Consider the following 13,114-nt stretch of genomic DNA (forward strand, 5'->3'; position numbering starts at 1 on the left):
GTTTATTTGGCCCTTTCAATGGCTGAATCTGCCTCAGTACTGTTCTGATAAGACAATGTCCCTGGGCTGGACCAGATCCTTGTGCCCCATAGTTAGCTTCTGCCATTTCCCCATCCCACGATTAAATATGCTTCCTTCACTCTAGTTCCTTCTCCAAACAGGAATGACTTAACTCTAGCCATGGGAAACCAGCACTGAATTCTCTTTTGAAGCAACATAGAGCTCAGCAGGGAGACAAGGAAGGGCCAGAGAAATGAGGTGCTTTAGGCTGGGAACTCACAGACAACCAGGAAGGAGGACGAGCAGGAAACATCATTCCAGAGTCCATCCTTCAAGAGAATCACACAGTCCTCCCCTGAGCCATGGTTATTAGGCTCATTCGCCTTCCAGTTGCTGTAGGTTAGCCTCCCTCCTGTCACATACATAAACTGGCCTTCTGTAACCTCATCTGTGATACCCAGGAAGGCATTGTCTCTGGCCACCTGTTGGATGTTCTTGTTCTCCTCAGCATTCTTGGGGGCAGCCACAGTGGCCTGGAGCTCTGTGCACCAAGCCTTCGCTTTGGAAAAAGGCATATTTTCACCATTGGTCACGTAGAACTTCTTTCCAGACTTTTTGCCCAAAGAGAAGGCTTGCACTGAAATCACAAAGAGTAGATGAGGCTGACTGGAGCCCAGCTCAGGACAATAGGTGAAAAAGCCCTTCTCTGGGAACTGGACTCTAAAAAATAGTACCATGCCCAAGCTAATGCCCTCTGTCAGAGACTATGAGGAGGCCACTTCCCAGCTGTAGAGTCATGGAAGGGACATAACCTCTGGCAGACAGCCAGATCCCATCCTTGAGACCTACATTGGTTAAAAACTACCCTGGCACTTGGTGGACAGAGAAGACATGCTTGGGCCTCACTGACAGGATCAGGCACCAACAACCATGTAGGAACAGTGGATGTTGAGAAAGGAGCAAAGACTTTGGAGACAACAGATCTCTCTTCACTTCTTCCTCATCTGCAGACAAAACACATATAACAACCACAACTGACATTGGTGAGGGGATTGAATGAAGCCCTATTACAGGAAAATGACAACCCAGCACAGACCCTGGTATGTATTGAGTACTCCTAAGTGTTAGTTCTCTTCCACTCTCCCTCCAAATCTAGTTCATGCTGAAGAAAAAAAGTGAGGGTCAAGTACATGTTGGGGGCAGAGAAAAGACTTACACTTTTTAATGCGGTCCAATTCTGATTTCAGGTTCCTTATCTCTCTCTCTAAGTTAGCCAGTTTAGTCTCAGCAGCTGCAAAGCAATAGAGACAAGGGTATTTAGTAAGAAGACCTCAAATTGGACAACAGAATATTTTGGAAAAGGATTTTTTTTTTTTTTTGGCTTACTTAAATGTAAGCTTGTTGCAAAAAAAAAAGAAAAAAGAAATCAAAATGAAGCAAAAAAAATTAACTGTATTTCTGTCTTCCCAGTTATATCTTGATGTTATCGTTTGGATCTGGAGTGTCCCCAGCTGGTGGCATTATTGGGGGATAGTGGACACTTTAGGAGGAAGTAGGTCACTGGGGGCTTTGTCCTTGAGGACATATCTTGTCCCCACTCCCCCCTCCCTGTCTTTATGCTTCTGGCTGCCATGAGGTGAGCAGCTTTGTTTCACTACACCCTTCTGCCATGATGTTCTACTTCCTCACAGACCCAGAAACAGTGGAGCCTGAGAGCACAGATGGACTCCTCTAAAACCATGGGCCAAATTAGTCTTTTCTACTTTAGGTTGATTTTCTCACAGTGAGAAAAGTTGACTAATAGACTTAGTCACCCTTAGCAACTTGTGACTATAATCCTGGATTCTTTTCTTCGCCTTTTGCTTATGGTAATGTTATAATAATTTTTTTTGGTTGAAATATAACTTTTGTTTTTATTTATTTATTTATTTTTGTTTTAAATACACAAATTTCTTTTTTTTTTATTTATTAGTTCCCAGATCTTACTGGGGTGTGCTCCTTACCCGAACTATCTCCACGATCTCCTTTTTGGCCTCTTGGTCCTGGAGCCCCAGGCGCCCCTGTATTTCCTGGAGGCCCCAGTTTCCCTGGAGGGCCCTGCAAACCTCTGAGCCCTTGACCTGTTACAAAGCAAGGAACAATGAGCCATGATCATTACTCATTTTCCCTCTCTAAGAACTCAACACTTGATTCACACTGACCCCAGGAAAGAACCAGGGAACTAGTAGCGACTCAGAGAAGAAAGTACTTCTGCATCCCAGGGCAAGAAGGCTGTCCTGAAGGCAATCACACACCCCCAATTTCTATGGAAGTGTGGGATCTTGGAGAGGCAGAGAGCACCTTTGTTTGGAAGGCAGTGGTGTGTTATAGGGACTAGTCAGGTGCACCAATATCCACCATAATAAAAGCTGAGCCTCCCCAGGTCTCTGCTACATCCCTCATGTGGAACAGTCCCCTGCTGGCGACATTCAGGAAGACAGAGCAGCCCGTCATGTACCTGGCTCTCCCTTTTCTCCCTTGAGTCCATCTCGCCCATCTCTGCCTGGAGTGCCGTTGGTGACAGGGATCCCACAGGTAATCACAGAGCAGGTCTTCTGGGCATCCTCACATGTTTTTGTTTCTGAGGCCACTGTCACCACACTCAGGAGAAAGACAGGGAGTAATGGAAACAGGAACATGGTCCTTACCTCAGAGTGGAGAAAGTCAAAGGAAAAAAATCATCTCATTTTGTTGAGTCAGCATATGCTGCTACCTGTGCTTGCCTCCCCTGGCCTGTCAGGGCCCTTCACCTTCCCTTTCTCCAGGACCAGTTGGAGAGAGGTCTGGTTGGAAGGGAACTCTTGTGATCAATCCTTTGACATCTTTCCCCTTCCTCCCTCCCCTCCCTCCCTCCCTCCCTCCCTCTCCTCCCTCCCTCCCTCCCTCCCTCCCTCCCTCCCTCCTTCCTTCCTTCCTTCCTTCCTTCCTTCCTTCCTTCCTTCCTTCCTTCCTTCCTTTCCTGTTGGTCCTGGAGTCCACAGTCAAGGTTTCTATATGGTACTGGTGCACTCACACCCCACTCATCACTTCCTTTGGAAAAGATCACCTTTAGCTTACGGATGGTCAAGTGGATCCAAGAAAGACACAGATGCCTTGAATCATAGAGTCAGAAGCCCAGGTGGGCCTATTGACCCTTCTAAAGCTTCTACTCAGTCCTCACCAGGTTCAAGCCATGAAGCTAGACTGTAGCCCCAGGTCTCCACCTCTTTCCTCCAGAAATGACTTACCCGGCACAGAGGCAATGCAGGGAAGGGAGCCCTCCAGCTCAGGCTTCTGGCAGCTGCCTCAACAATGTCAGGCCCAATTAGGCTGGTGACCAAGAACCACACTGGCCTGGCCTTCAACCCCAGATTAATAAACAACTATCCTGGGCTGGAGATGTAGTTTAGCAGTACAACACTTGCCTTGCATATATGAGGCCCTGGATGCCACCCATAGCACTGCAAAAAAATAATGAATAAATGAAAATAAAATTAAATTCTAATAAACAACCATTCTTGGAGCTGCTATAACTAGGTAGTTCTCCTGGGATGCTGGTGGGGTCTCCAGAACAGTTCTAGGCAGTGTCTCTATAGTAAACCAACTCCTCCTTCACCTGTCCCACCCACACATCCATTTGTACAGCTCAGTCACTCTGATCCTATAGAGTCACAAGCTCTCAGCATGGTTCCATCTAGATACTTATTTCCAAAACAAACATGCACAGATGTTATACCAGACAAACACATGTGTTCATGCACACGCACACATGCACACACTAGCATACATCTCTGTATCCATTGTTCTCATCCCTTCATTTGGTTTCATTTATTGCAGGGCCAGGGTGGAGACATGAAAGACCTATAACCCTGGGTAAACTCACTTTTCCCTCATCATCCAGGAAATTTGTCAAATATCTTCTTGGGACATGACACAGAGCTAGGACAAGGGAAAGACATATTTGCAGACAACTTAAGTTCAAAGCTGAATGTGAGCATTTGCACCAACTGGTCTCTCTACCCAGACACTTGCCTGTGTCTTTGCATTGTCATTTGCTGTCATTCAGATTTCATCTTAAATATTGTCTTGGGAGAAAGGTCTTTCCTAACCAATAAATTTTAAGTACACATGTTGATAAATAATGATTCTCTGCTCTAATTTTCTGCTTCTCTGTGTGAATTTTTGTTGTTTATTTGATTACCTGCTTATTGACCACCTCACCCCTTTAGAATGAGAGTTTCATGAGCTGACATCTTGCTCACAGCTGATGCATGTCCATCTAGGACAGTGTTTACAAACTGCCAGTGCTCAAGAAAAATTGATGGAACAATTGCAAATTGTAGCACTGTGTCTTCAGAGCAGCACTCTTGGCTTTCCTCTGACTAGAGCTAACTTCTGTGTCTACTTCACCTGTGTTGTTACTGTTCTTGGGCAGGAACTGTGTCCAGTTCAATTCCTTGTCCCCATGGTACATCCCAGGGCTGGGCACATAGGAAGCACCCAGTAAGAGAGCAAGGAAAGAAGCAGAGACCTGGAGCAGGAGCATGTGCCAGATTAGGCTGTGGCTCTTACAGGCCACGCTGTCTGGAAGCATCCACTGCTTATTGCTGGACTCTGATCAAATGACCAAATTCCTAATGTGACCTTTGATGCCTGCCTTCACCCAAACTCACAGTAATGCTTTGAAACACTTCGACCAAACAACTCGAGAAGTTTGCTTTTTTCCCCGGTGGGAAGCAAGGTCGGGTCATTTACCTTAAATTCTGTATTATGATTGGCATTTTGGCTTCTTAAGGGCCGACAGCTCATGTATACTCAAGTCACCGTACCCCATTCAGTAGCTCTCCCTGTTACAGAGAGCCTGCCAGGCACCAGGAATTAGTGAACTTATTACTATCAAAATTCTTTATTATTATTACTGGATTTTGTATTTATTCCTAAATGAAAAACTGTGCTTTACGTGTCCCAGCTTGTCACACCTAGTGCAGTGGAGATATACAGGCAATGGAAAACCTTACCATCAACCCAGATACCACAGGACTTTCTTAAAAGGAGATGAGATAAATTTAAATTCACCTTGTAAAAAATCTCAAATATGTTGGAAATAAGCAGAATGAGAGTCGACAGAAACAGCAAGCCCCAAAAATAGTCCTCCAAGGACTATGGACTTCATACAATAGATAATAAACAGCCACTCTCACTATCCATCTGCATCTGCAGATTCAACCAAGTTATATATATATCATGTCTGTCTAAACATATACAAAATTTTTTTTATCATTGTTCCCTAAACAATACAGTAAATCAACTATTTACATGGGCTTAAGTATTATAAGTAATACAGAGAGGATTTAAAGTACATAGTAGGATATGCATAAATTGTATGCAAATACAATATATATACATAGAAGTATCTGCAGATTTTGATACCTGTAGGGACCAGGAATTCAATCTCCTATAGATACTAAGGGGCAACTGTATGTTTAAAAATATATAATTAAAGATAAATTTAAATTAAGTTAATGAACAATAAGAAGAAAAAAAATTAGGGGTTGGAGGGGAGGGAGGGGGCATGGGGTCAGAAATGCTGGTGGAGCGTGATGATCATTATTATCCAAAGTACATGTATGAAGACACAATTGGTGTGAATATACTTTGTATACAACCAGAAATATGAAAAGTTGTGCTCTATGTGTGTAATAAGAATTGTAATGCATTCTGCTGTCATATATAAATTAAAATAAAGAAATAAAGAAAAGAAAAAACAATAGAGCTAGTAATGAAATAAAATGAAATAATGAAATAAAATGCAAAAAAAAAATACCCATTAAACTTGGCAAAGATGACTGTGGTAGTTTAGATGATTGTTTCCAATTTTAACTTCCTTCTTAGGATAGAATTATAAATCCAAGCTCTTTGCTAAAGTACTTTGTAGAGGCTCCCACTGGAGTATGTGGAGTAAACAACCTAGCCCCTTTGATATTTGGTTTGGCCCTGTGACTCTGAGTAGATAGGAAGGGAACAGTAGCTTCAAGTGTGCTTGTAAGTTAATGTGGCCTCTTGTGTTTCTTTCCCAACCATGGGAAGAATATGTCCCTGGAAGCCATTAATATCAGGATAATTACATGATGCAGAATAGACATGAACTCACCTGAAAGCCCTGGGTCCAGCCCATTGTGCTGAGTCCTGGCAAGCTCAGCTGAGATCAGCCAAAGCCCAGCAAAATGGAAGACTCAGAGCAACAACCAAAAATGTATGTGATACAGATTTATTGTTGCAATGATTGATGGAAAAGTATAAGAAATAAATCAGGAAGGAAAAGAGAAGAATATGACAATATGGACAGTATTGACATTAAAAAAATATACTATGTACAAATTTTTTATAGCGATGTATTTTCATAGCAACATGATTGCAAACTAGAAAAATAGGTGTTAGTAAGCAATTTAGAATTGGCCCAAGAAGTGTTAGAATGACACATAAATCACAAAGAAAGAGAAGTAAAAAGTTATCCACTATTCTTATTTTTAAAAAAAAAAAAAGGTTTTAAGATGTTACCAAATCTTCAGAGAAAGATAATCCTCTTTCATATAAATGGCTTAGCTAAGCATTTAAATCATAATGAATAAAGACCTGACAAAAAAAAGTATACTCTTAGACAATAATAATATATTAGCACAAATGCAAACAAACACAATTTTTAAAAAAACAGTTATTTAAGTCCAAAAGTGTACGGATAATTAATAGCATAGTCTTTGGAATCTGACTTTCTGTCTTTATAAGACCATGGATTGACTGTATGATGGAAAAAAAATCAATTTAACCTCAATGTGCCTCAAATTTTCTTATTTTTCATTGGGGAAAATAATAGCATCTATAGATCAGAGATAATGAAGATTACATAGATGAACACAAGTATAGTCTCTGCACACAGTAACTGTGAAAAGAGTATCAGCCATCAGAGCAAGTAGGAGATATCCCAGGAATGCAAGGATAGTTCAACACCAAAACAAAAATCAAAATAATTCATTGACTTAATATGTAACAAATTTTATTAAAAACGTCAATTTAGATATACACTAGCTTAAAGCTTGGAGTGCATCCTGTTCTCCAAACTAGTACATGGTCTCAAATTCTTTGGAAATGTTCTTCCCAGATCCTTGAAATGATTCTAGGATTGATTTAAAACACAAATTATTTTTGTCTCCTGGTTTTGTCATTAAGATATCTCTCTCTCTCTCTCTCTCTCTCTCTCTCTCTCTCTCTCTCTCTGGTCAACGTCTGATTCTTCACCACCAGGGCCATGGAGTGATAGCTCGGTTTGATGCTGTTGCTTCTTGATGTCAAGGATGGGTAGCAGCTTCCTCTCTTGAATCTTTAGATAGGTGGAGAGTAGAGAGAACATTGATGTCAAAGGTGCACACTTCCTGCTCCCATGAGCAGCCACGTATCAGTGGGGACACAGCTGCTCTCAGCCTACACTGACTGGTTCTCAAGTTTCTGGAATGGCTGCTTACAATGACAGCTCCTCTCAGGAAATGGACTCTGAGAGCCTCCTGCGCTATGGCCACTACCCTGTCAGTGGACACTTCAGTCCAGAGGTCTTGTTGCTGGTGCCCCTGTGCTTTAGGGAGCAACTTGCTCATGAACAGACTTTAAACCACAGATAGCTTTCTGTGACAAAGGCATTCACCCAGCCCTGGAGAAACCACTCAAGTTTCCCCAGAACACTCCTGTTCACAATTGTATCCTTCCTCTTTTCTTTTTTTCCCCATGACTCAGCAAAATAAGGCTCTCTGTTGGTTTAGCACTTCAATACTTTTAGAACAAGGCATGATTTCCTGTACCTGCCTTAGGTGTCCTGGAAGGGAAGGATAATTTCCACTGTGAGAGCACAGGTGCTACCCAGGGTGGGTCACCTTCCTTTCCCTTTTCAATCCTTATGCTGACCAAAGAAATAGAATTATCAAACCAATTCTACTGCACAGTCCCTTTCTTTCATGTCAAGAAGTGGATGCTTGGGGTATTTCTCCAGGTTTAAAATATGAGGCACTTGGAACCTGTCAATCTCAGCTGTGCACTCCAGATGTTCATCAGCAGAAACGAGAAATGGCTCACCTCACCCCTTACACACTGTGAACAGACTAAAGGAAATGCCATAAGTCATCTGATAAATTTCAATACACAGTCATGATAAAAATTACAAGGTATCTATCAGAAACTAGAACAAGCAGTATTTTCAATTGTGAAATATTGAAAATGTTCCCATGTCACAATAAGAAACTTATATTGTCATTGGATCTCTCCAACAATGTATAGGGGCTCCTGGACCCTATCAAAAGATAAAAATTCAAATATAGGAATTATGAATACCATAAAGAAAAGAGCAAAATTTCCATCATTTGTAAATACAATCATATATTTATAAAACATAAAAGAGTCAATTATTTCAGAAGTATTGGGAGGAAGGAATGAGAATCCAAAAAGATGGTTGGATGTAATATGAATAAAAAATAAGGCAAGTTTTCTCACAAACAAGCAATTATTAATTTAAAATGTGATTTAAAAATACCATAGTAACAATATCAAATAAAATCATAAAATAAATAAATTTAAAAAAAATAAGGATATATCGATTTTCAGAGGCTTAGATAGTTTATATATTAAAAAGTTTCCTTGATTTAAAAAATTTTTAAATTTGATATTATGATATAATTTGTATGCTGGATTCTGAGTACATATGGGAGGATAATTAGCTTAAAAACCAATATTCATCATAGAATAAGAAATAACATTCTATTCCCACCTGTCTTTGGGGTTTTGATGTAGAAATTTTGCTCAGGGAAAGAATTAATGCAGTGAGAAAGAGTGTTCAAAGTGTGAGGGTGGGAGGAGGGGGAGCCTTTCTAGAGACAAGCTATTTATGTGGTTGCCCTTCATGGGACACGGTCCCATTCCCATGTGTCCCTGGGGCATGAGGCATAGTCCCATTCCTGCAGACTTGACACAAGACCTGGGACCATGCCCTGAGTGCCACTTCCAACATTGTGCTGCAGAAAACATCCAGGTGACTAAGTGGAGTATGGAAGGCATGATGTCACCAACTGCAAATGGGCCTTGTGGACTCAGACCAGGAATTATCTACAAACTGGCAGCCAACACTGATGTTTATATGTTCTTTCAGATGTTTCTGTAGCCCCCATTCCTGTGTACAGCCTGAAGGAGAAGATTAGTTTGTTCCACCCACCAAACAAAGAAAGCATATCCTAAGATTGGATTTTTCATTCTTCGGGCAAGTGGGGGGCTCAGAGGCAGAACTCACTTCATTTACATAAATAAAAAGAAATGAAACTAAAGCAATGGAAATTCATGTTAACACATTCATAATTTATTGCACTTAAGTCATCTCTACTCAGCTCAATGGTGGGGTGATTATGAATATGAGGTTCAGGTGGAGTAGATGGATTTGAATCTAGCCTCTGCCATTTGCTCTTCATTGTAATAGTCAAAACATTTGACTTTGCTAAGCATCCATATTCTCATTTTAAAAATGGGAAAAAGAATACTGTTCCCATGAAATTGTTAAAGATTAAACAACATTTCATAAGAAGCATTACAAGTGTCTGTCAAGGTAATTGGTGCATAGTTTGTGCTTGAGAAACTGTGTCATTTTGTAGTAGTAGTAGTTATGATAGTGATTTGAGCAGTTGGAGCAATGGCAACAAATATTTTATCTTCATTCAAAATGAAGAAATTGGCTCAGGAAAATTAAATATCCCAAAGAGGTACAGGATACCTTTACCCACACCAAGACAGAGCCCAAGATTTTATGCACAGTTGATTTTAATGAAATCCTGATTGAATGAAATTAAAGAAGAAAGCAGAGCCAGTGCTGGGGTTGATAGTGTAAATGCCTCATGGAGATCTGAGGTGAGGTGGGGATCAGCAGGAAGCTACTTTGGTCAGGCCTGGGGTGGGAAGGTTCTTCATTAGAGGCCTAGGCTGGTTTCTGTTAGATCAGTGGTTGAGCAGGAACCCGAAAACTCAAGGGAGTGATTACCAATCTGGAAGACTAAGTTCTATCAGCTCCATGCTGGGCCACCCTCTGGCTCTCTAACCTCATGGAAGAGAGCAGGTATGCCCCCAGAGAACCAGGGTGCTGAGTAATCCTGAAGGTGACCTTAGCTCCTCACATTTGTAATTTTCTGGAAGTCTATCTTTATCACTGTGTTTAACCAAGATTTCTAAATTTTCATGGGACTGGGAAAGGGGAGAGTTTCAGGGGAAGATTAGAGGAGCAGGAAGCAGGCACTCTGTGATTTTAGAGGATTTTTCTAACTTGAGGCCTCATGGTTGCCATTTATAAATGAAAAAAAAAAACTGGAGAAGATGAAGAACAAATTGTTCTCCATCTCTGTCTCATAGTGAAGTTCAAGGTCGGGAGTGGATACCTAAGTTGCAGTCTGAGAAGGGGCTCCCAGGACAGTGTCAAAGATTAGTGATTATAGGAGAAGAGTTAGGAACCATCTGGGGAATGAAGTGATTAAGAATGCCTTTGGATCTAATAATCACAAATACATTTTGTTGAAATTTAAATTTAAAAATAAATTTTGATGGAGGCTGCCATGCAGGATCCTGTCTAGCCTGTGACCTAAATGTCTGCTCAAAACTCACAGATGGCCAAACGGTACTGCAGGCAGTTCTTATCATTCCATGTCCCATCTGTGTACATCTCCACACACTTATCTCTGCCCCGACCCCTGGGCTCCCCGGGATACCAGTTGGTATAGTTCACAGGGGTCTCATCCAGGTAACGGAAGTCTCCAGGAGTGTTGCTCTCAACCAGGCCCAGGTAGGCATAAGTGTTGTACTTCCTCACAATGCTTGCAATGGCCTCATTCTCCTCTGGATTCCTTGGGGCAGCAATGTTGCCACCTGCTTTGGCACAAGACTCACTAATGGCATCAAAGTTGACCGATTGCCCATTGGTGGAGAAGATCTTCTTTCCAACTGCCAGCATGGACCCCTGCAAGCTGAGGACTAAGAGCAGAGGAATCTGGGTTAGGCCACCAATCTCTGTCTCCACATCCATCTTGCTTCCCCAGGGTCTCTACCATTAGGCTGTCTCCAATCTCTTTGTCTCTGCCTCTCTCTTCCTTCCCTTCCTCTTCCAATCAGTTTTATAAATTCCTCTCTCTGCTTTCATCCATCCATCTATTCATTCATTCATTCATCTCCTTAACATTTACTTATTGCCAGGAACTGTGAAATTTTCTGGGATGCAAGAGAAAGCAGGATGGGCAGAGAACATGCTCTCCTAGGAAATTGGGAGCAAATCTGTGTCTACTTCTCTCTTTTCTGGACCATTCAGAGACTTCAGAAAAGGAAAGCATCATTCCTTATCCCAAACCTGCAGATTCACACTTGTTTTTCAGGTCTATAGTCTCCAGAAGCTGGGGGTAACTCTACCCTTTGTGCCCCCAAGGAGTCCCCTTACCTCCCATTGACTGCGAGATTTGATGCCTGAATTCCTGAAGCATGGTTTGGAGCTCCTCATCTAGATAAGATGGAAGTCCTATGGAGAGACCCCCACCAGGATGAAGGGCAAGCAGACAAGATCCCAACCTGCTGCCCACAGATGTTTTGCCCACTGTAACCCTGGAACCCTGCCCTCTAATTGTCCGCATCCCCTGTGCAGGCATGAGGGTCCACAAGGTGGAATGTTTCCATACTCTGTAAACACCTATCTTCCTTTAATGCAGCTGTGCCCCTGATGAACCTCCTTCTGCTCTTCTTTCATGTAATATCTCCTGAATGGCTCTGCTTTCCCACTTTTGTGTGCTTTTCTGACCTCTAGAAAAGGTCCTCTCCTCCACCTTCCACCCAGGATGAATATGATTGCTTTTGCATTCTCCTGATAGATCTTGATAGTACTCAGAGCTATGGAGTTCCTTTGCACACTTGGGACTCCTGATCATAACCTTTTCCTGGATCCCTCATGCACATAACCCTGTATACCTTTCAGAATGCCCAAGAGCCTCAGTCCCATGGAGGGCTATGACTCCCAGTGTTGTCCCTCTTCCTTCATCTGACACCTTTTATCTCTCCATAAGCAGTCACAATGCATGGAACACTTCCTATACCCATCAGTCCCTGAACTGTGACCATGTTACTTGAACACCTCTGACTTCTGTCTTCAACCTCACATATCATTAATTAGGTTGAGCAGTATGCCACAGGCACCTCTGTTACCCCATGTTGCTGACTGCATAGGCATTATGTCCATGTCCCCCCTGCCCATCCTCTCCCCTGGCTCCCACTCACCTGGAAGGCCCCTTTCACCAGGCTCCCCCTTGTCTCCACGCTCCCCAGGGACACCGGGGGCTCCAGTCAACCCGTCACGCCCAGGGAGACCTGGCATTCCTCCTGGAGGGCCCATGGGACCTGTAGAGAGAAGAGGACATGGTTGTGTGGACCTCAACTTCCATCTGAGTGAATTCACTTAACATTGTAGGGGCACTTTGAAGATATACTCTCCAGATGCTCCAGCCTAAGTGCCCTAGGAAACCCCACTATGTCCCAGCCAACTGAGTCTTGAAACCCAACATACAGCCCTGGTCAAAGGGGCCTAAAAAATGTGTCCCTGCCCCTCAGTGGAGGATGGGGTCTCCAACACAATACCTGGAGGTCCAGGGTCTCCCTTGACACCATCTCTCCCATCTCTGCCTGGCAAGCCATGGGATCCAGGAGTGCCAGGGATACCCGGGCTTCCAACACAGACTTCTGTCCCATTGCTCATGATGCCAGAAACTGCCATCAAGGTGAGGGTGAGAGCCAAAGTGCACAGCAACATGGCTCCTGTCCCAGCTGCTTCTCCTGCTGAAGACAAGGGCCACTGACCCATCTGCAGAATTTGCAAATGTCTCTCCTTAACCCTTTACATTTGCTGTGTTTGTTAGAATTCAGGAATATGGCAGAGTCTGAGGGCCAATCCAGTCCAAATAAGAGTACTGGGAAGAACTGAAGACCCAAACTATCCATGCACAGGAATTCCCGGCACCATCCAGTATCTAGCCTGGTCTTATATCCCATGCCT

At 42.7% G+C, this 13,114-nt stretch overlaps 2 protein-coding genes across 3 annotated transcripts; both read right to left on the reverse strand.

Annotated features, from left to right (window-relative positions):
* Positions 1 to 263: 263 nt before the first annotated feature.
* On the reverse strand, positions 264 to 2,678 carry LOC143381434 (mannose-binding protein A-like). Its single transcript, XM_076835050.1, has 4 exons — positions 2,498 to 2,678; positions 2,004 to 2,120; positions 1,217 to 1,291; positions 264 to 637 (listed from the first exon to the last, which is right to left on the reverse strand). Exons 1-4 carry the CDS (start codon positions 2,676 to 2,678, stop codon positions 264 to 266), a joined length of 747 nt encoding a protein of 248 aa, XP_076691165.1.
* Positions 2,679 to 10,681: 8,003 nt separating this feature from the next.
* Positions 10,682 to 12,871, reverse strand: LOC143381341 (pulmonary surfactant-associated protein A-like). 2 transcript variants are annotated; one of them, XM_076834898.1, is made up of 4 exons: positions 12,787 to 12,871; positions 12,343 to 12,402; positions 11,516 to 11,593; positions 10,682 to 11,058 (listed from the first exon to the last, which is right to left on the reverse strand). In XM_076834898.1, exons 1-4 carry the CDS (start codon positions 12,869 to 12,871, stop codon positions 10,682 to 10,684), a joined length of 600 nt encoding a protein of 199 aa, XP_076691013.1. The 2 variants fall into 2 exon arrangements, with proteins under 2 accessions (XP_076691013.1, XP_076691012.1); XM_076834897.1 differs by having other exon boundaries at positions 12,343 to 12,462; positions 12,700 to 12,871.
* Between the last annotated feature and the right edge of the window lie 243 nt (positions 12,872 to 13,114).

Source organism: Callospermophilus lateralis, chromosome 15 (genome assembly GCF_048772815.1).
Source record: "Callospermophilus lateralis isolate mCalLat2 chromosome 15, mCalLat2.hap1, whole genome shotgun sequence".
Classification (NCBI taxonomy): domain Eukaryota; kingdom Metazoa; phylum Chordata; class Mammalia; order Rodentia; family Sciuridae; genus Callospermophilus; species Callospermophilus lateralis.

Coding starts and splice junctions, on each gene's coding strand:
- LOC143381434 (XM_076835050.1), bottom strand. CDS start 2,678: ATGTTCCTGTTTCCATTACTCCCTGTCTTTCTCCTGAGTGTGGTGACA. Junction 1,292..2,003: donor AGATCGTGGAGATAGTTCGG/GTAAGGAGCACA, acceptor ATTGCTTTGCAG/CTGCTGAGACTAAACTGGCT. Junction 638..1,216: donor ATTGGACCGCATTAAAAAGT/GTAAGTCTTTTC, acceptor TTGTGATTTCAG/TGCAAGCCTTCTCTTTGGGC.
- LOC143381341 (XM_076834897.1), bottom strand. CDS start 12,871: ATGTTGCTGTGCACTTTGGCTCTCACCCTCACCTTGATGGCAGTTTCT. Junction 12,463..12,699: donor GGGAGACCCTGGACCTCCAG/GTATTGTGTTGG, acceptor TTCTCTCTACAG/GTCCCATGGGCCCTCCAGGA. Junction 11,594..12,342: donor TGGTGAAAGGGGCCTTCCAG/GTGAGTGGGAGC, acceptor GTCTCTCCATAG/GACTTCCATCTTATCTAGAT.